At 35.4% G+C, this 24,358-nt stretch overlaps 1 protein-coding gene across 1 annotated transcript in view; it reads left to right on the top strand.

The window, feature by feature from the left end:
* Positions 1-1,175: 1,175 nt before the first annotated feature.
* The window catches only part of LOC106143250 (mucin-2), a 72,047-nt gene continuing 48,864 nt past the window's right edge, over positions 1,176-24,358 (top strand). The window contains exon 1 of the mRNA XM_060945945.1: positions 1,176-1,785. Coding sequence (XP_060801928.1) covers positions 1,497-1,785 — 289 coding nt within the window. The 5' untranslated portion in view covers positions 1,176-1,496. The remainder of the gene's footprint in view (positions 1,786-24,358) is intronic.

Genomic DNA, 24,358 nt, shown 5'->3' with positions numbered 1-24,358 from the left:
AAAGTGAGAAGTTAAAACAAATGTGAATATCCCGATTTTGGGCGCAATCTTGTAAACGTCTCTGCAAGTCTCCACACACCCTGATTATAAAATCAAATTCCTAAATATTGTTGGCAAAAGTTGTAACTACTTACTTATTTCTTGTAAAACTGGGCCGCCAACGCACGGATTGAAAACGTAAGCAAACATCCCTAAGTATTTTTGAATTGTCAATATTTTTTTACTTACTTCTGTAGCAATCCTAACTTTGTATCCCATACAGCGTCCAAAAAAATTGGAAATCGTAGAACTGCGAAAATATGAAATGCCTCTAATGAACAAAGCATTAAGACCACGGCATATTTATAGGTGCATATGTGAAAATCCACTATATTCTTCGGTTTGTTTTGTTTGCGTGATGATAACGATATGGTCCTATACGGGCAACAATCATGTGCACGCTGAAAACTGGAAATAAAATATATTATTTACGCCATCTAAGTACCTACGTCTATATCATTTAACTCTTTTTTGACAAAATCCTCACTTCACTAAACGTACACAGAATAGATATAAAATAGTCTTGAGACTGTATCACAGATGGCGTTATTCATATTTTTAAGTACTCGTGAAATGTTACCATAAAAATAACAGGAAGAACTACAACAAACAAGGCAAAATATAATAATTCCTACACCTAATTAAAAAACAATTTTTTAATTTAATAGTGTTTGGAACATAGCCAAATAAAAGGACATAGATGTCTTTTCTTGAGGGGTAGGCAGAGTCTACAACTTTCTGTTAGCCAAGATCCATGCTTAACTCTTTCACTTACACACTATACAGATTTGTTTCATAATTCCATTCCACGTTTAAAATATTAATGCAAAATCATTGGTTCAGAACCGGGCTTAGAAGTTTACAAAGATACACACAAGATAAGCTGTGGATTAAATCTAAATGAAAAAACGTATAAAATTTTACGTGCCCATATGGAAACAAAGGCATGAAACTGGTATTCATTACTATTAATTACTAGGTTAGGCTGCAAGTAAAAGAAAAATAGAAACACAAATAATTGTTCAATGGAAAAATAGTGATAAAGATAAAATAGTGAGTAAGGGAAAATATAACGACATGGCAACACACACCGTTGTCAAATCGTCCTACCATTTCATTTAATCTGCCGGTAGCTTCGGTGAAGGTCTGTCGTTTGACGTGCTACGCTAGTTGTGGCGGGATTTCGTCACTATGAAAAGTTTGAAGGAAACTTTTTAAACTTCAGTGTTATGAACTAAAATATATTTTATATACTTAGATTTCACCAAAAACTGCGTAGCGATCGAAATACACCGCTAGTAGTGAAAGTTCACCGGTCAAAATGTCGGTTGTTAATTCAAAGTGGCGGTTACCTGACGTTTTTTGTGTCGGTGTGTTGAATGAATGTTGGAATCACGTTTAATTCGCGACGCGGGATGGGTGAGTAAGTGGTACGAGGTGATTTGGGACTCAGCGAAATGCCTTTCGTGCAGCGTGTGGTGGAGCCGAGATTTTTGTCACGAACGAGTCTACGGGACGAGGATGGGAAGCCAAAAGTGACGGATGAGGAGTTACAGGCGGTCACGAACTGTACCCTGAGCAATGCCTTGCGTCAACTCGCCTCACTCGTGCTGCTTGCCGAGGACATCTTCAGCGAGTTGACCACGCAACTGCAGGACATCACAGAACGATCTAAATTGGCGCAAACGAAGATCGAGAAGATCGGTGAAATTGTCGAAAAATATGACCCGAAGAAGGTACCAGTCCGTAAGTGTGATTTACATACCTTTAACTTTTCTTCATTTTAACTTTAAGATTTATATATAAATGTAATAATTTATAAATATATGTTTGGGCGTTACATCTATGTAAGTTGGTATTGAAATTTTAGTTTAAGATTACTTATAGAGTAGTTCAAGGTAGTTTATGCATAGTAGGTACCTACTATGCATAAACTACTACCTAAAGAACCTAGTAATAGACTTAGAGGACAGGTATTCAACTATCCAATAAATATTACGCCCACCCACTTGTGTACAGAATTCGTGGACTATGGCGAGAAGTGTGCTTCCGCTGGTCCCTAGTCAGTTCACACCATTCCGAATTCCTCAGACAGCGAAGTCTATTGAATTCTTTACACTTTGGTAGGTAGGCACTTATCGTACCTAATTTTCCTATTGATAGATACATTACATACCTATCTAGCTTTTCCTACTGCCTATAGATACTACTACCTACTTACAGGGTATGAAACTACTGGCTACTACATATGTAGGTACCGACTACATAAAAAATTACTTCTATTCCTATAAGGTAGCTACATGGATAGTAACTTAATGAGCAAACCTTTGCATGCGAATGTAGTAAATACCTACCCAGGTAGGTGTATTACTACGTTTGCGTTGGCGTATTGCAGCATAGGTACAACACATATCCATTTCACACCACTTATTGGTAAAAATACTTATAATTGCATTATAGTATTTAAAAATAATACTGGTACCTATTAAACGCGCACGTAACGTATGGAAATCCAGCCCGGTGGTTTTCAGTCATAATTCGAAACGTCCGAAATAACATTTAAAGGCATACCGTTACATGCGCATTTAATACCTACCTGTATTATTTTTAGAAAGACCTTATAGGTCTACACCTTATAGACATTCTTAATGTTAATGTTCTACATACAATTTATATCCAACAAATTGACAAACAACGAATATTCTTCCATCGATTTTATAAGGCTCGGTTAGGAAGGTAAAACGCAACGAAAAGACGATAATTACATACGTCTAAGCAATTAATGTAAACAGCACGCAGCTCCACGGCATCCCAAGTAATCTTGGCATCGAGTAAATTAAGTTCATTGAATAAAACGGCCGTTCCGAAACCTCATTACCTCGGCTTCTTGTGTATGCCGCCTTACAAAAACGCTCCAGGTTGATGCATTACTGAGCGCTATCTAAAAACCTGTTTGGGCGTTCGAGCGGGCCACGATGGGAAAAAATCCCAGATTCCAATGCGAGGCATAAAAACTACTCGAGATAATTTTCAACCCATCCAATGCTGCGTGCGTTGCCTGCCGATCCTGACCGCGCGAGCATTTAACTGTTGAAGGAAATGTAAAGATTAAAGTTCATACGTCCGCTTTAGTTCTCTCGTATCTGACGCTAGAGATAAGAAAATAAAATTAATCAAACACTTGATTAATCGAAGATAAGAAATGATCAACTCGTAGAACTTTGTTGGAAGGGAAATAACACTTTTAATTTAACTATAATAAGTTCAAGTGCAGTTAATTTTAGGTTTCAGCAAAGAGATGCTCTTCGCGGCCGGAAACGATCCCAAGTCATATTTTAGGTTAATATAGGGCGTAGGTTGTTCTGCAAAGGAGCACGCCAGGAGAATGATGACTTATGTAGACTGGATATTGACCGAGAACAATATTTTTTATGCGTTCGAAATCGAACTGAAAATAAAAAAAAACCTACGAAACGGAACGAAATATACATATATTTAAACATCACAGTTAACCCTTTCAAGACTAAGGGAAACATTTTTCCCTTTTGGAAAATTCGTAATCTGTTGTTCAATAACTGCCTAGTCAATAATATTTTTTATCTATGTCATATAAAAACGTATGCTCAAGGCCTTTAATGTATTTCTGAACGCATAAAAAAAAAAGAACTGTCAAACTTTCTGTGCGCTAATATCTGAATATTCGCGGGCGGAACGTCTGCTTATTTTAAACTTTTGTAAAATAATAAAAATAAAATAACATTGTTTTATCGCGAGTTTTTTATAATTTGGTAAGTACAATTTTATATTATAATAATGTTAATTGCAGATAATAAGCCGCAGTGACTGAAAATAACAATTTATTATATGGGAAATATTTTTCCCTGTGGTCCGCAAAGTATTTATTTGTGTAGTATTTCTGAGGTATTGTGTTAGTTTGTAACTTTGTTTGTAAGGGCTATTCTTCGGAAATACTAAACCGATAATGAAAAATCTTACACAACAAAAAGCTAGACTATTCAGGAGAGCTATATTATGACTTATTATATTATGATGCTTCATTATGATTGAGTGGAAATTAGCAGGAATACGCTAAAATTTTACAAACAATTTTTTTCTAATAGTATATTATATTTTTTCTAGAAATGGCTAGAAAGGGTTGTAGAGAATTTCATATTGGTGATGAAGATATAATACAGCTGCTGATGGCGGATAATAGCGACGAAGAAGATGACCTACAGTTAGACGAAGAAGACCAACAGTTTATTGAACAAGATGTAGAAAATGGGCCTGCTGTAGTTTTTATTGAAGATTCCGTTTCAAATGAACGGGACCAGAACAATCAAAGCGCGTTATCTTCTTCTTCAGAAACTATCCCTATTTTCGGTTGGAGAAAGAACTCATACGTACCACACGAGTTTCATGAAAGTGAGTATGAATTTGGGCGTATAAATATACTCTCTGACCGGCAGGGCATGTTGTTACCAATGGAGATTTTCATGGAAGTTACACAACTTGATCAATTAGTATCTGATATCATAGTACAAGAAAGTATCAAATATGCACAACAGAATGGGAGACCTTTTACTGTTAGTTTTGACGAAATGAAGGCGTTTTTGGGCATGAATTTTGTTATGAGTTACCATGTTTTGCCAACCATTAGAAATTACTGGTCAACTGATGAAGACATGAGTGTCCCGTTCGTCGCTAATGTTATGCCTAGAACTAGGTTTGAGCAAATTCGTCAAAATCTACACTTTAGTGATAATGATAATAACCGGCAATCAAACGATCGAGCATACAAAATTAGACCCGTTATGCAACACTTCAATTTATGTTTTCAAGCAGCAATGAATAACTCAAAAAGACAATCTATTGATGAGCACATGATCAAATTCAAAGGGCATAACATAATGAAACAGTACATCAAAAATAAGCCAATAAAATGGGGGTTCAAGATGTGGTGTCGAGCCGAGTCTTCAACAGGTTACTTGTACCAATTTGATCTGTACACGGGCAAAAAAACAAACACCGAAGTCGGACTTGGCGAGTCTGTTGTTCTAAATCTATCTGAACAGCTAAAGGGTCTAGGTTGCGAAGTGTATTTTGATAATTTTTTCAATTCGCCTGCTTTACAACATAAACTAATGACTCAGAATACAAAAGCATGTGGTACTGTTCGCACAAATTGAAAAAACGTGCCCAAATCATTGCCGACGGATAAAAGTATGCAAAGAGGTAACATTTATGCTGTAAGTTCAAATGGAATAACATTTACCAAATGGATGGATACTAAAGCAGTTCACATGTTGACAAATTTTATATCCCCAGTGCAGACTAGTACAATAAAGAGGAGGCAAGCAGGAACTGCCCAAAAAATAAACGTTACTTGTCCGGAGGTAGTTATGCAATATAACAAATACATGGGTGGTGTGGACCTCATGGACCAGCGCAAAGCCTGTTATGAAGTTGATCGAAAAGCAAAAATTAAATATTATTTGCGCCTATTTTTTGATATGCTAGATATTGCCATGAATAATGCGTACCTAGTCTACGTAAAGTTGCATGAAGCTCACCGAGTGGAAGGGCCACTTTTGACTAGTCTAGAGTTTCGCCAGCACATAGCACGGGGTCTAATAAATAATTTTACATGCAGGCAGCGATCTAGGCCAACTTTAGTGTCCTCTGAAAAGTTACGTATTGGCAACAAACGCAACTTACCAGCTCATAATATGCAAAAAGCTGAGAAAATGAAAAGGTGTGTCAACTGCGCTAAACGGCGCATAGAAAATAGGACATATAATATATGTGTCATGTGCAATGTACACTTATGTTACACAAGTACCCGAAATTGTTTCGCGGAGTACCACAACTAACATTTTTTTTTTCATTTTTATTTATATTTTTTATGTTAGGCACTAATAAATAAGAGTTTATAAAATCAACCTGACTGTTTCTTTATTTACCCATATGGCCCATAGGGAAAAATGTTTCCCATGAAATATTATAAAATCTGTTTGATTTATAAATTATTTTCAGTATTATTTCTCTTTTTTACATGCAATTAAACTAAAATAAATAATCACACACTCATAATTCGTCTTGGATATCTTATGGTCATGTAAGGGTTAAAGAACAGCGCAGCGTCCGGCTTGTGATTCTTGTTTGTTATTACAGTCACATTCTAACATTTAACCATGGAAAAAATCTCACCTGTCAAAACAAGTGTCATTTACATTTCAAACTTAATATTTTATAGGAAGTTATCAATGTATATATTTAGCATCGAGTGTAGAAATACACAAAACTTCTAACTAGTCAATAAACTCTTGATCGATACTGCCTACACCTACGTAGTGAATAGGTATGCCAAAACTTTTTGTCGAACAAAATATCACGTTCGCACAAAAAGTTCGTCGACCGATAAGTTCTTATCAATTTCTTTGTAAGTAGGGAACGGGTTCGTGTCGTAAGTATTAATTAAACTCTTGCGAAATCGGTCCAGAATAATAAAGATAACTACATACCTTAATAAATTATTCTAAGTAAGTACTTATCAGAATACAATCAGCGGCGTAACAATTTTCCCACTTTTGACATTTTTAAGGTTTACGTTACTTTAGAATATATTAAAACGCATTAAATAAAAATAATGATGATTTCTAGTAAATTTATTAATGCGCAAGCCAATTAAAAATAAGATTATTATATTGAAAGTCATGAAGCTAGAAAAGTCTGTTAAATAAAATTTCAAAATACTTTTTTTTTATAAACTATAATAATAATTCTGAATTATTCAAATCTTCAGTAAACAATATGCAAGGGCGACAACAACATCTTTTTGATTCAGTAAGTCGACAGCTTATAAAGCTTCCTAGATTAAACTTCATTTTGTCATTTCATTTTAATAGATGTCTTTAAGACACTCGTAAAAATTTATAGTTATCGTAAGATACTATAGTATAAGCTTGGCATTATAATAGTAGTTATATGGTCAATATAAATCCAATCTGTGCGTCGGATTGTGGTAATACGTATAGTATAAGGGTGAATGTTATTGTTTCCGTGACCCGCATGTTATTTTGAAGAAACACCTAAATATCAATTACCCCAATGATTGACTTTATTGAATGTGTTTTGAAGATCACAATTTTCGAATATGAACTCTACTTATCATGAACTTACAAAATTCCCTCAGGTATTTTAAAATAATGTTTTACAAATAATATGGGAACGTTATTTATCTGGCTTTCTATAAAGAGTAAGATTTTATCTCTAACGATAGCCGCCCAGTTATTAAGTTAAAAGATCATTAGATTCCACAGACCAGTTTTGCTTGATACAGTACTTAACGTTACTTCTACTGCGTGAACCCTAGGTAATATTTCTTTCTTAATGTTTTATTCCGGATCTGCATTTTATTAAATAATTTGATCAGTGGTGACTTACTGGGATTATTTAATATCGGATTAACCATTAATAACAAAAGTTTTAGCCTACCATAACTTACCTACATCTTTGTAAGAACTGCTGTAAAATTACCAATTTGTCGTGAAGATGCAATCTTCGCATGTCTGGCTTCGATCATATGTCTGGTCCACGTCTGAGCTGTCTATCATAATAATAGTCTTGTTAGCGTATAGTATAGGGGTACCGCGTGTTCAACAAGGCGTTATAACCGGACATGTCAAACAGGGAGGCCAAAACGGCAACATAATAACAGCTTTAGAACATCGCACGGAGATGAATATCTAGGATACTGTAATTCTTGAAGTGTCCGCTGTAGATTATAGGCATTGTACAATAATGTCCCGAGCGGCAAGCCCCCTGTAGTTGTATGTAATGCCACAGGCATCGGTGTCACCTTACGGCCCCGATAGTGCCTTTCCTTGCAGTGGTGTTGTTTTGCAGGCTATTGAATGACTGCAGTCGATCCGTATTAAGCAAGTCTTCGTCGTGTAATCTGAGCTCCGGCTTAAATCTAACGGCTTTATGCCTAAACCTTCATGCCTGAATAAATCAAGAAATTTAAGAAAGGGTAACTGTAATACGGAACAGCTGCTTAAGTGCGGTAAGTAGCTCTTTATTGGTTATAGTCCTTGAAGCCATAAAATAATCATCTGCGCAATTGATGCCCAAGTGTTTCTTAAAATAGGTAGAAGGAACCTTAGTTGCCATTGACTTTTTTCTAATTGTACTTGCGTTTGTATTTTATATCGCACTCCACAAATAGAAGAGACAAAAACAACACTTGAGTTGTTCACCCCTCTCCGCGCTCATTGTGGGAATTTTAAAACCAACAGGGAAGCACCGTTTTTTGTCTAAATTTCTGAGAAAGAAGTCTTCCAGGTAGCCGATACTAATGTAAGCTTTTGTATGCAAGAATTTGAGACGATTTTTTATTGCTTGCTAAGAATAAAACGTACTAAGTGGATATTGTTAATAACAAAAAAAAGAACATTGCATATTTTTGTACGTATACCACCACCACCACCCATATTTTAAGTTATAGTTCTATGTAAATGAAATGTTCTCGAAAACTGTATCCTGCATGTCATTCTGTTGAGTTTTCATTCATGTGTATGTGATTTCTCTATGCCCGGGACCGTAGAACAATAGGTTTATTTTAATACCAATTCCTGGCGGCTGTACTGTGAAGCTGCGACAATGACCTTTAAAGCCCACGCTAATTATACACACCTCCTGTACCGCAACCCATGCTGGAATAGTGCATTTAATGCACAGGGTGAATCAGAAAACGTTGTATCGAAATGCGAAGAATTTAATGTAGGTACTAGATAACAGATACACAAGAAGTAGAAAACATAATACGAACACATGGTAGTGTTGCTATTATTTAGATGAGCTTTATAAAAACATCTTGGTGACACATGTTGCGCCTAATAAATCAAACAGTTCTTGTCAAATTCGGATCAAATCCGTAACAGAAAATAAATTAGAATGCCAAAAATTCTTCACATTTCTAGAATAATTGTTAAGTCTTCGAGTTTCGTTCTGAATTGGTGTTTAAAAAAATCCAGTCGAAGATTTTTGAGCACAACATGTTTATGCGAAGCCGATGTTGTGAATGGTTATATCGCATTACCGTGCAACGGCGCTTATGATGCAATAATTCAACAGCATCCTTGGCAATAAATTTGGCGCACCCCTCCTGCTCTTGGCATATGGTTCATTGCCTAATCTACTTATTGTATAATATCCTTGATTGTTATGATGCAGACCCGGTTAACTGCAGCGACGATAAAGGTAGCCGATACGAAACATTTCCTGTTTGAACTAGCTTCTTTCAACAAGCTGTGCATTGAGGTTACGTGAGACCATAAATACCGTTGCTGCGAAGGTTGCTGCAAACTTCCCAATAAATGTTTAAAACGGGCGTATGTGTTAATAGAAATATACAGCTAGTATTTTAGGGAGATGAAGAATTAAAATACATCAAGATATGGTAACGTTACGATATACTCACTTATTTGAAGAATACTCTAATGCTAACGTCAATAAGGAAGAAAGTTTTAATCTCTAAAATAGATATTCTTCAAGACATTTCGAACATGTTGCCTTTTTGGTGTAATTCTGTTCCCTTTTCTAGTAACCACAGCAACAAATTTGTGTGAATCCCCTCATTTCCACCCTATGATGTAAACTATTGACGAGGGTCGACGTATTTCGCAAGATTCAGTTTATTCCGAGTTAATGCGATATCAATTTTTAAAACAATTTGAACAAAATTAATTTGTTTAAACACTATACTTTAAATATGTTTTCCTTTTTGTATTTCACCACCATTATAAACTTCAAAATTACTAAAAAAAGAATTTTCTAATAGACTCACGACTTTTTTCGGCTTTTGTTAAAAAATACACACGATCAATGTTTAGTAAGCTTTCAGTTGTTTAGTTCACGTTAATATTAGAAGAAGCCCCGTCAAACGTGGGGCGCCGCGGCAGCTGATCGGAAGTCCTGCCCTTTATTCCATTCTCACCGCACGCACGGAAACTAAGGAAGTGAGGGTTCTCTTCCAAAATGACAGAAACCTACATATATATATATATATAGTACCTTTCGTCAATAAATAAGAATCATGAACTTCATACAAGAAGTTACTCTTAACTGTAAAAACTATATTTGTCGTAGCGTGTTTATAGGACTCATGGCCAGTCATGAATTTACTGTCACGCTTTATTGTGCCTTACGAAATATTCGTATTTTTTATCCCAACAAAGCAGGAAAAGTTCCATTATTCAGTTGAGAATTTTTGGATACAATGGTGTGCGCAACGACCGGCTCGCGCGCAGCGTGTGATCCATTCCCGACGATCGATTGTTCGCGATACATTGAGGTGGTTATTCAAAAATTTTGGCCTTTGTGCGCTAGAATGCGAATATAAAGCATCTACTCACCTAGGCGTATACCTTTGATTGTTTATTAGCAACTTCCTGCCCCTCCCATGGTGTTTCCGTCTGCAACAGATAACTTTTTACCGGTATTATAGCTCTATGGTTAGTTAATAACAGCTTTTACTGGCAAAGAATCTTGTAGTTGAAACTGCATTTATAATAAATACAACTGCAATGGAACATGTAGTTGTTAAACAACATTACAACTTAATAAATATCTATTCATACTGAAGCCAAGTTAAGCTGCTGAGAATCTTAAGAGCGAGTGCAAGCAATATAGGAGTTATATGCGTACAATTTATTAATTATGGCCTTGGTTGCCGCAAGTGGCGCGGCTGCCGCAAAGCGTTTGCTCGGGCCTGAGCTACCGACACTCCAGTTTTGTGGCTTCTGCAAATAGAGTTTATTGCTTTGCGACCAACTACGGAAGGATAGCAATAGTTTCAAATCGAAATGCCTGCTTCAAGCTACCGGATACATTAATACGGTTCTAGATGATTAATTTCTCGTGATAAACCACTTTCATTTGTCGATTAAAACATTTATCAAATACTGCCATGCAATAATCTTTGATGGTTTACTAAATACAGATTTTGTAATGTTAGCGTAATAACATTAAACTCATAACTTTGAAACAATATAACTACTTTTATTAACCTAAATAAAACAAACAGATAGGGGTTTAATTATAACTCCAAAGAAAATATTTATGGAGTGGCTTACGGTAACAAACGGGACATGTGCATTAAATCTGAAGTTTCAATTTAAACAACTGTTTCTGGTAGTGGTCCATTACATTCCGAACATATGACGTTGTAATTCGTGGGAATCTCTTGCAATCGGATGAGGAAATGGCAATACAGTATATTATCGGAGATCTCCAACCTTAAGGGCTTATCTGTTTATTCATTTAACTTTATTATTATAAGGAATATTAAGATTTTGGCGATAGCTGTTGCATAATAAGTTGCAAATATTGAGCAGCTATTTTGTATTTTTCCTTTTTATTCATGAGTAGCATCTGCCACCCGCATAGTAAGTAAACTGCAAAAGATAATATATGCTTACCTGCAGAGAATGTCGTTCATATATCAAGAATAGCAAAAAAAAATATATCCGTGAATTAATGGAATATTTGTACCGAAGATTCATTCATTCTGAGATGGATATTCCATTACTTATTCCATATAGATACGACACACTGTAATAGCATAGTACCAGTCGCAAGTTTAATTTGGCATGACAGTAATAGGTTCAGTATTTTCAAAATTCGAAAACGCTTTTTTCCTTCTGTTTAATTGAACATTACATACAAACACTACATAAACGTACCAAACCAACTGAATTTGACAATGTAGTTAACGTTACCGCGCCTCGCACCGGAATTCCGCTCTCTGCATCGAACAAACTCCGAAATTGTAATATATATATTTAATCATACTGACATAAAGCTAGGAATCCGTATCAATAAACATTTCCTCACCTGTACAAAATGAACACGTGAAATGGAGTTGGAAAATTATGTGCTGGTTGCTCCGACATTAATTTAATGTTTTTGCATAGTCGTTATTGTTGAAGCTTTAAAAGTTACTACACACTTCATTTATTATTGTTTGTAGTAAAACGGGTATGTATAAAAAAGTAATAACATTGACTGAAGTCAATTCTCAGTCTTTTGATGACTGTTGGCTCTATCTAACCCGCAAGGGATAAAGACGTGTTTAATGTTATGTTTTATTGACTGAAGCCAATAAATTTGTCTTGGGGGTGACAAGTCGATGCAATTCGAAACCTATATGTGAAAATTTTGCTAGATAAAAAGTATACTTACATAAAGATTATACTACCGCTGGTCTTTAGAAAACCTACTCGTAGCTAATTCTCAGTGTGTGCCTTTCCATGAACAGCGATGTAGAAAGGCTCCATCCATCAAAGTAGACCTATCGGCACTGTCGCAACCTCATTAGCAGTGCCGGTGTATGTCCACACCTCACGAACACCGCATAAAACTTAAAATACCAAGAAAACAGAAGTGAATCCAAATATTACTTTGAAAAATCATAAAATAAATACTTTTCAAAACAGACCAGAATACGGAATTAAAATCTTCCAAATTTTACTCTCACACCTCTAGTAGAACAATGATAAGCTCTTTTCCTTCACAAAGCATACGGACGCAATATACGCTTATGTAGTGTAAGAATCTCAGCCTTCTAGCAACAATCACCAGAAGAGTATCAAAATAAATATTAGAGTATGGCATAAGTCACGTCACAAAAAGTATGTCTCGCCTCTAAGATTGATCAAGTTTAGAGCAAACGAAATATTTCTTTGTCAAAATAATGTTTGAGATTTAAATTCGATACTATATAAAATTGCTGTGGCCATATAATATGAAGTCGTAATATCTGTTAGTGTCTTTACATTATGAAGCAAGAAAGGCTAATATGGGCAAAACAAAATCGTCCTCATCCTTATTGTAGGCTTCTGGATTCTGCCTGTTCGGTACATTTATATTTTAATTAATCTGCGATATAATAATGCCATTGTTGGACTTGTGAGGCATCATTTGTTTAAATAAACACGGAAGGTTTAGTGGTACTAACATGAAATCAAATTCGGCATAATGGTACAAAAAGGTATTGAGTGTTTTTTTTTAAATAAACACTCTGAGCTTATAATAATAACTGTATATCGAAAGCAGAGTTAGCAACAACCTTGCCCTTAAAAAAATACATACTTACAAATGTGTAGTACCCAAGTACGATGTAGAAGATATGTTTTAATCAAATAGTCTTCCTCTCTAACATGATGAAGTACACCGAACTATCACGTCCAACAAGATCTCACAATGGAATTGACCGACGACTATGAATGTTACTTTTATTATCCGCCGTGACTTGACTATTTCACATCGTGATCTGTTATAGGCATTTTCAAGTTTTAAGTTTGTTATATTCACTATAAATTCAACTTGACGTCTAGATTTAAATTGTAAAATCGTGATTATCTTTGTTTAGTGTCTGTGACATTCTATGTAATCCAAACGATATGATAAGATTTATCTAGTCACATCATGAAATACTCGTTTTATGAAACAGTCAACCAGAATATGAAGTGGTCAATTTTACGATTTTGTCGACGATTTCGTATCACTCTAATAAATTTAATGCAAATTTGAAATTGTAATAAAAAGATCGTGTATTTTTTTGCGTTCGGTTTTTAAATCATCAAAGTTATCTATCACGAAACTTTAAAAAATGGGTGTTATTATGTCCGTTAAACAAAATCATGTCTGTTGCGTGCAAACTATCTATTATGGTATGAATTTTTAAACGTTAAGCACAGAAATGCACTCAAACACATGACTCATAGTTGATGTAACGTGGTTTCGGTCAGCGGCTATAGTAAAAGGTGTTTCTGTTATCTGATTGCAAAAATCACGTAGCTGAATATGTTGCCATGTTACAATGGCTGTGAGCACATTATGCTCGAGACGGTTTGTTTGGCAAGAAACTGAATTTTATTCAAAGTTTAAGCCGTCTGCATTGCATATTATTTCCGAACATACTTTTGCAAAACACTTATAAGAAAATTAATGAACACCCTGTCAAACCAAGTCGAGCGTCATGTGACATAATTTTATCGTAACTTGAGAGCTTCACATGTATCCGTTTGCGTCAAATATTCAAGGTATATTGATATTAAGCTAAGCATACTTCATTAATTTATTATGTAACATCGGATGATTTATGTCTTGGCGTGTAGTCAGCGGACTATTGCGGTGAACGAACCCTGTCACAGCAACGTCGTGTTACTGGTTTTGACTTTGGCAGACGATTTTGTATCCAGCGTCGCAAATATTGCCCGTTTATGGTCGTGAAACTCCGACAGGTTCATTCACTAAAAACTGACCACCACGGTTTCGTACGACGGTGGATTAAAATCGCAACAGAATTTCACCGTTCACTTTATTCTGCCCAAAACGTGTTTTTTTTTTTTATGAAACGAAATTCGAGAAATTTTCGCTGAACAGTAAACCGATATCGGAATCTACGACTAAATTCAAGGCAAAATCCAACTTACTTAATGAAAATCTTGTATTTATATCTAGCTCGACTTTAATGGTCTTGTAAGTTACAGATGCGATAAATTCAAGACATTTAGATTGAGTCTTATCGTACTCCGCTCACCTCAGTAAATATTTAAAAAGTAACTCGATTTATGCCGGTAATCCCTAACTGCCAGCAGCTGCCGCTTAACAATCACTGCAGCTTACCTACCAAATTATTAAAAGCCATAAAACGAGTCTCATGGAAGGGTGATCCCCCTATTGTTGACGACGTGTCTAAAACTTGCACGCGCGTTTTATTATTTTGGACAGGCGAGGTGCTCTATCGATTTTTGACCGCATGTTGCATCGCAGTGCATGTAGTGCATGCAGGTAATAAAACAAACGATATGAGACAAAATGAAAGTGAATAGTCGTATTATACTTTAATTAATACCTTGTTTTTCCTAACTTAAAGAAAGCAGAGACAAACTTTGCGTAACATTTACTGAACTTCATTAAAGAACTATCCTTAAGAGACAAATGTTGTAAGCTTACCCACAGTTACTTCGTTTGCGAGCGATTGTTCAACAATTGACGTTGGTGATAGGATCGCGTAGAAATACTAAGCACCAAGTTTTATTGCTATTTGAAAGGACTCCCTAATTAGCATTGTTGATTGTCCATAAGATTGCTATTAAGTATGAATTCCACTTGGAGTACTTGCGATTACGTAAGTAACCGTTAAATGCTTTTAACCTGTAGTCGGTGCATTAGGCGCAAATGCCGTAGTGTCGTAAAGAAAGACATTTGCTTTGCCGCGCTTGGGACCTACAGGGCTCCCAGTATTTCTTGGTCCCTTTGCGAGCAAGTAGATTGGCGGACGGCGACCGTTACTCGCCACCTGCCCCTTGCTCACTGAACCGAGAGAGACGAGTGGCGATCACGTGTGTCAAAGGTTAAATTGTACGTTTATTTAATGCTATTTACACATGTGACAAGGAAATTACACACATGTATCACGTTTTGATATCTCACGAGTTAGACTGAGCCAATAACCTCGAAAAAAACTTAATGGTCACCTTCATGTCAAAAGATTAATGATAGATTGCGATAAGATTCAAGAAAATTGTTACTTTAAATATTTAATCTTACTCGTATTAAAATTACTTTAATGAGCTAGAAAAAAAAAACAATTCAAAACATGGTAAAGTTTTGATTTAACAGGTGTTAAAAAGCCATTGAGAGAGAGATATATCTATATATATAAAACTCTTCCGTTACTGAGTGACTGACTGACATACAACGCACAGTCGAAACTACTGGTCGTAGACAGCTGAAATTTGGAATGTAGGTTCCTTGGGATATGTAGGGGAGCACTAAGAAAGGATTTTTGGAAATTCAACCCCCAAGGGGGGGAAAAGGGGTAAAAACGTTTCTATGAAAAATCTTATTCCTTGGGTTTATAAACTTGAAACTTGGCATGAACACGTACATAGGCAAGTAAATATGTTTGACATTATAAGTTTTTTCAAACTACCCTCCAATCGTGATTTAGGGGGTGCGATTGGGTGACTGATTTATTAACGCACAGCCGAAACCGCTCGGTATAGGAGTCTGAGATTTTGAACAGAGGTTCCTTTAGTAACATAAGTGAGCACTAAGAAGGGATTTTTGAAATGTCAACCCCCAAGGGGGGGAAACGGGATAAACTGAGCCGGGGCTGCGGGAAAGTTGTAACGAGATACCGTGGCCCCGGAACGCAAAGGGCAACTGAAGGAACGAGGTGGGTTTAGTCAGTAAAAGTCTGACACTCCCTTCCGTTCCACCCAGAGCGGGAGAGGTCATTTGATGATTTCCCATCCTTAAAAAAAAAGACTTTGTATGACAACTTTCAGTCGTCTCTTTAACATACATAATAACATACATAATTATGTACATACATGCATAACATTAATAACATCACGCCTTTAAATCCCTATTTTGTGTTAACACTACCCATACAAACAGCTAAAAGGAAACAAGTGAAGAGACGAAATTTGTCCGCATCCATTTTCACCTAAATTCTTAACTAACGTAATAAGATTTACTTTTTATTATCAGGTCAACCTAATAGCCTCACATGTACGTATAACTTCGTAAGAATTTTCTTTCAACTCCTAACCGTTGAGGAGTTGTACCTTCCATCATCAGCTCATTCACATGGGATGATGACTATCAGACGCAAATACTTAAACAGATCTATGAAATTGTCAAAAACGTAATTGCCTGTAAATTTGAGGTTTGCCCTTGATTTCCCTGGAATACCATCATCAGATCCTGACTAGGTAACAACGGGACCAACTTGAAAGTATACTCTACCGAACAAAAAAAGAATCACGTAAATCGGTCCATAAATCTCGGCGTAATCGGTATGCATAAATAAAACACCCGAATTTTATTTTCTATTAACTATCACGAGGCTACATCATCCCTGAGTAACACAGGCTATATTTAATTCCAGTTGTAACAAGATTTCAGCCTGTGGAAGAAAAAGCCCTGTCGAGATCATTAAAAAACGCTATATATAACCGAATTACACGTGGGCGAAGCCGCGGGCGGAAAGCTAGTATATATATATATATATATGTATGTATATGTAGATAGACGTATGGTAAATTTACGAAAAACAATAAATTAGAATTAAAATTTGTTTAATTTGTCTCCATGTTATCATAACCATTGGCATTCTAAATGAAACTTGTCGATAATTATAAGACTCAACGGCCTCTGTGGCGCAGTGGTAGTGCGCTTGTCTGTGACATCGGATGTCCCGGGTTCGAATCCCGGCCAGGGCATGATGAGAAACGAACTTTCTCTGATTATCCTGGGTCTTGGATCTTTATCTATATAAGTATTTTATATAAATATAGTATCGTTGAGTTAGTATCTCGTAACACACGTTTCGAACTTACTTCGAGGCTAACTCAATCTGTGTAAAAAAAATAATTTAAGTCAACGTCTCTTCTTTACCATCAGTAAACCAGAACTCACTCAAACAAGGACATATAAAAACTGTTTATTTTCTCTAACTTCAAATAACATTACACATTAGGCATAATTGAACATTTACCGAGCGCGCCAATGCATCGATGTGTCAATTTATTTATCGCAAGTCAAATAGCTCACGAGATAAGCTATATCGATTGGTTACGAATGATCACATTACGACATCGATACTCTGACACCTAGCCACCGGCCTCGTCTGTTTGTTTGATTTGACCATTATTATCTTATTCGATTTATATTCTCGGTTCGCACCCGACCTACTTCTGGGAGCAGCTATTCAACACCGTATTATGATATGACATTCGATACCTAATGCATGTGCATTTTTTTTTTATCGGCACTTTTTTCTATCAAGTACGATGTTTTTCTACTTATAACTTGTAATAACAACCAGACAGGTCCGCCTCCACATATAATTTATTCCCAAAATGGTGGGTGTTGAACTTAGAGACGCTTTTCGTTCCCTGGCATTATGCCGGCATTGCCAGTTTGTGAGAGAGTTAAATATTTGACTATTGTCCTTACCTAGAAAATATACGATAGTTTGAATTTTGTCGTCCGGATATTTCTCCCTTCCTTATTTGTTGTTTACGATGATATATTTTTCCGTGTCCTAGTCTGACTGCTCATAATTATTTGAATTTTATAAATAGTGATTCTGGATTAATAAAATTCTAGTCAGATACATAATTGAAACAGTCTCGAATCCCACTTTTAAATATAAAAAGCAACCTTGCATGAATGGAATGCATGGTATATCGCCCTAAGTTTCCGTCTTCATTAAGTCGAAAGATACTAAACAAGTCATTAAATGAAAACATCTAAATGTTAATTAACTTAGCACTGGCCGGTTCTAGGTAATAACTATGATGAACATTACAATGAATAAGAAGATAAAAATTACAATGGCTTAAATAGTGTTCTTTGCAATGATTAAATTGCAAAGAACACCATTGTGCACATAATGCATCTGTTACTTGAAGAAAATTTTCTATTTTCAGCTTGCCAACCCAAAAAGTTTGTTTTGAAATTATCAGGGATGACATGGCGCTAAGCCAAAGCTGAATTATTGTGATGTAAATGAGTTTTGATCACGTACAATAGGACGTGGGAGTCGGGGAGTGGGCAGGCCGGCCCTTCAAGTACAAACAAAATACCACCCCGTATCTTGGTGAGCCAGGACATTTCAAATATTTGGGAAAAATGTGATGCCGACTTTATTCATGAAAGGAATAAACAGTTGACATTACATTTCCGTTCATTTGCTGATGACGTAGACTCTAACTTAATTTCCATACATTATACAATGAGACTTATTATGCAGATAGGTATAATAAACAAATAAACAGGATGACCTGTAGTGCATGAGCACTACATATACAAGTTTTCTTGTATAAAATGATGCGTATGTACGTAATTCGTATTAGATATAGGAATCTACTTCTTATCGAGGTCTTGTCTATTTTGTAGTAGAGAGCCTATCATTTAGTATTGCGTGTGAGTGACGTTCGAGTCAACGTTGTATGGGGAATTCTTGCAATTTGTTGCATGTTATGCAATTCTACATGCGTGCGCTTTATTAATAGATACATACTCAAATACGTATACATGTACGTGTGTACGTATGTTTATTTAAAAACCGAATTCATAAGAATTCGAGAATTAAAAAGTGACGAATTAGATAAGATCATTGTTTGTCCTTTAGTCTCCACTGAACCAATGTTTTGTTTCGTTCGGAAGAAAAATAAAGACAGCGTTACCAACAACACATCTCAGCGTGGGTGTAAGGTTTCGAGCATTCACATTCCCAGTGAAAGCAAACATTCAGCTTGCATCGGTTCCACATAATGCATCTGTAGGGACACTTGACACCTTGGCCTTCGTTAGTGCACCCGTTCGTGATATGTATACGGTCGCTAACTGTGCTGCTGCGGTTTCTCTCATATTGTCTTGCTATTATTTCATTTCGACATTCTGTATTTGTGTTTCTATAAAAACATAAACATAACACACAGACACATAATCACGTCAATATCCCTTGCTTGGTAGACAGAGCAAACAGTATTAAAAAGACTGATAGGACACGTTTAGCTATTTTGGTTAATGAAAGAGATTCAAATAGTAACAGGTTGCTAGCCCATCGATTAAAAGAAAAATCTCAAGTTTATAAGCCGATCCCTTAGTCGCCTTTTACGACATCCGTAGGAAAGAGATGGAGTGGTCCTATTGTATTTCTGTTGGTGCCGAGACCTACACGGCAAATACTTCAAATACATCTTTCATATACTGCACTACTCATACGAACCTTTTTGCCAGAACCAGTATTTTTCCGGCAATAAATCGGTTCCCGTGTGAAATTATGCTCGAAGAAGTGAGTACTGCGAAATTATATTAAGCAGATTGTCAATTTACAATAGCGTGCATTAATTTAGTAATGCTCAATAAACATTAAAATTACGTTATTGTAATCAAATAAGGTATGTCCGTTCATGTAAGGCAATTTACATTTGGATCTTACGATGCAACGTATGAATGTAAATCACTGGAAATTGCCTTGACAATGCGTAACGGCCAAGTTCAATAACCGTAGACCAGTGATTGACAAATTGACCCGAAGACGCCCTCGTTTATTTAGGTAAGTATCTACCTAACAAGTTATTTTTAACTTAACAATACACGCCACAATCCATTTCAAAATAGTACATAGACGACATGTTGCATTACAAAATAGCTAATGATAAGATATTTTCACTTATCGATTTAAGAGTTACTACTTACATTATAGACATTTGATAAGATAATATTCTTGTTTGCACAAAATTTTATTTAATTTATTTAACTTTATCAAAAAATTTGTTTAATATAATACCATTAAACAGTAAAATTGTGCGTAATTCGTTGGTATCTATATATGTGGTAGATGATCTACAGAATTCTTTTTTATACCTATGTGATTATCAGAACATCACGTATTCGCCATCAAAGTCGCATTCCAACAAATTACTAAGGTAACTACAAAAAGTCAAGTAGGTATATAAGGTAAGTACAAAAAATACATGCGTGCGCTTTATTAATAGATACATACTCAAATACGTATACATGTACGTGTGTACGTATGTTTATTTAAAAACCGAATTCATAAGAATTCGAGAATCAAAAAGTGACGAATTAGATTAGATCATTGTTTGTCCTTTAGTCTCCACTGAACCAATGTTTTGTTTCGTTTGGAAAAAAAATAAAGACAGCGTTACCAACAACACATCTCAGCGTGGGTGTAAGGTTTCGAGCATTCACATTCCCAGTGAAAGCAAACATTCAGCTTGCATCGGTTCCACATAATGCATCTGTAGGGACACTTGACACCTTGGCCTTCGTTAGTGCACCCGTTCGTGATATGTATACGGTCGCTAACTGTACTGCTGCGGTTTCTCTCATATTGTCTTGCTATTATTTCATTTCGACATTCTGTATTTGTGTTTCTATAAAAACATAAACATAACACACACACACATAATCACGTCAAGATCCCTTGCTTGGTAGACAGAACAAAAAGACTCGAAAGAAATTTATAAATTTACTTTAATCTTTCATCTTCTCGGTATACTGTACTACTCGATACGAACCTTTCTGCCAGAATCAGTATTTTTCCGACAATAAATCGGTTCCCGTGTGAAATTATGCTCGAAGAAGTGAGTACTGCGAAATAATATTAAGCAGATTGTCAATTTACAATAGCGTGCATTAATTTAGTAATGCTCAATAAACATTAAAATTACGTTATTGTAATCAAATAAGGTATGTCCGTTCATGTAAGGCAATTTACATTTGGATCTTACGATGCAACGTATGAATGTAAATCACTGGAAATTGCCTTGACAATGCGTAACGGCCAAGTTCAATAACCGTAGACCAGTGATTGACAAATTGACCCGACAACGCTCTCGTTTATTTAGGTAAGTATCTACCTAACAAGTTATTTTTAACTTAACAATATACGCCACAATCCATTTCAAAATAGTTCATAGACGACATGTTGCATTACAAAATAGCTAATGATAAGATATTTTTACTTATCGATTTAAGAGTTACTACTTACATTATAGACATTTGATAAGATAATATTTTGTTTGCACAAAATTTCATTTAATTTAACTTTATCAAAAAATTTGTTTCATATAATATCATTAAACAGTAAAATTGTGCGTAATTCGTTGGTATATATGGAGAAGATGACCTACAAAATTCTTTTTTATACCTATGTGATTATCAGAACATCACGTATTCACCATTAAAGTCGCATTCCAACAAATTACTAAGGAAACTACCTAAAAGGTACACATTTACGATGCAGCCTTATTCAAGCCGGAGATATTAACTGATGCTAGTGGATCTTAAAAATGCTTTTACGTCATTACATCGTATTACCGGCGTAATCGCCACGTCATCCCGCGCTGTGCCGTGTCGAACAAGTTTCCAGCTTTTATGTCCTTCATATTAATTTACGACTACTAAGAAAAAAGGGTAACTTTATTAAACAGAGATTGACTAAAGTAGGCAGTGTTATCTTAATAAGAATGAGACAGTACACTCGCCCTTTCGGATCGATTTATAATTTAATGCAACCCTGATTCAACAATTTTTATGATTTCTAGAGTTCCATTCACAATTAAAATTTGGTTATTAATAGTGTAACATATTTCTCATTTAATATGCTTACAGATGAAATGTCAAATCTATCGAAATCTGGCTTCCTTCTAGTATCTTAAAACTAAGAACCGTATATTCTGCAACTCGACAGTCTTCTTAAACTCGAATCTTAATTGATGTTGCATCGTATATCTGTAAACGTTGTTAATTTACAGTTACACGCGTAGGCAGCCCGACTTGGGTCAGTTGTATGCATCGACGAACTGAACTCCTACACAATATTATTGTTGTTTTACATATCGGACTTATCTGTTGCGCAAGTCTTACAAAATCTATTGAACGACGGACACACGGAATAGACAAAAAATATATTCATCGCTAGGTAAGTACTTAGCTACAATTACAACTAAAAAATGTTTTTGCCGGCTGGCCTGCCCATGACGTGGTTCTACTTCCGTTAATATACATAGGTATTACATTTTGCAGCCTTGAAATTTTACAAACATTATAGTGACTCCATTTAAACATTAGCCCAAATATGTAGTAATACATAATTTCAACACAAAATCAGTAATAATGTGCCAATTGAATTTGTCCCAGGCATTTGTAAAATCATTTATTCATATTGGAGATGATGAAACCATTGCTGCACTCAAACTAAACAAACAAATCCTCAAAACCATTACATCTCAATATAAATTAAAAAATTTGTAGCCCGTGTGTGGCACCCCAACTTTAACAAAAATAGACATGTTCTTCAGTAATGAAACTTCATGACATTACACGTGCAAGGTGTGAGTTGAGGTAAAGCACGCTTTCCCGCCCTTCTCTGACTTATTTTTAGTAAAACTATAACAATAAATACGTCTTTACTTTCTATTGACGTTAACAACGCAGAAATGAAGCAAGACGATGTTGCATGTTCTGTTTCAGTCCGATAAGGTGAAGGTTTTTTAAATACGGTTAAATAAACATTGGTTTCAGATCGAATAACTATTTGCGTGGTCTCGAAATGAGTTACCGGCTTCTGCTCTTTTTCCTTAAGAAGAACCTAGCGATAGCATGTGTTTTGAATTTTTAACCAAAAATCTGTAAGCAGTTATAATTTCATAAAATTTTAATGAACGTAAAAATTTCTTAAGCAATTTAATCATAATAAATTAAGAAAAATCTCCACATGTCTGAACCCATAAGTAAGTGAAATTATTTTCAACCTTGCCGGAGTCAAATTTATCTCAATTCATCATAAACATTAGCGATTCCCGTTCTAGATAACTTAAAAGAATGAATAAATGAAAAGAAGGAAAGATAAATTAAACTTGCATTGAGGTACATAATTTTTCTTCGACTCAATGCAATGAATTTACCCACGTTTTGAAGCATCTGATTTTATTAAAGACGCCTACACAACACGAAATACTAGTCTAACCGGTATGTGTTCTGTCGAATTTTTATATCCCGCCTCTTGAACGTTTCGGATATAGAAACCAGATACCGCGCTCTATTGAAGATTTGATCATTGAGTTAAAGTAACTAGAATGTGATTCCATTATAACAAAATTAAAGAAGGTAACTAGATTTTCCCGATAAAATACTACGACTTTAGTAGTATGATTAAAACGAGCACACATTTTTATCATTTATTAAAATAAACCCTTTAAAATTATGAATGATATTGATTGTAGGTAAGTATTATGTCTGAATTCCGTAAATACGGTTACATTACCACTCTATCTGCGTTCTTAGATATTAGTTTTGGATCTATTGAATACGTAAGCTGATTCAGAGACATAAGTAAATAATAATATAAAAGAAGTATAGAAAAATCAAGTGGTTTAGTTTGTTTAAGACCTCAAATAAATGGCGATATTTTAACACATCACATGCGACATTTAGTTTGTGTTCACACTACATCTTTGTGTTAACTCTATATGCGAACTATTATTATTTCTAAGTTGGCAGAGCACAGAGTTCCGTTAGTCATAAAAGACGACAAATATTATATACGACCATAAACATACTTCATAATTGAAAATTACTTAAACATAGTTGCGTACTTGCGTATAAGTAATTAGTTCTGCTAAGCGACAGGTTATTTTCTGTAGGTTCGAGCAATGTTATCACAGAATGAGCGCTAAATATTTTAGTGAAACACTTT

This window comes from Amyelois transitella, chromosome 9 (assembly GCF_032362555.1).
Source record: "Amyelois transitella isolate CPQ chromosome 9, ilAmyTran1.1, whole genome shotgun sequence".
In the NCBI taxonomy this organism is placed as follows: Eukaryota; Metazoa; Arthropoda; class Insecta; order Lepidoptera; family Pyralidae; genus Amyelois; species Amyelois transitella.
This window is presented reverse-complemented; position numbering and strand designations above follow the sequence as displayed.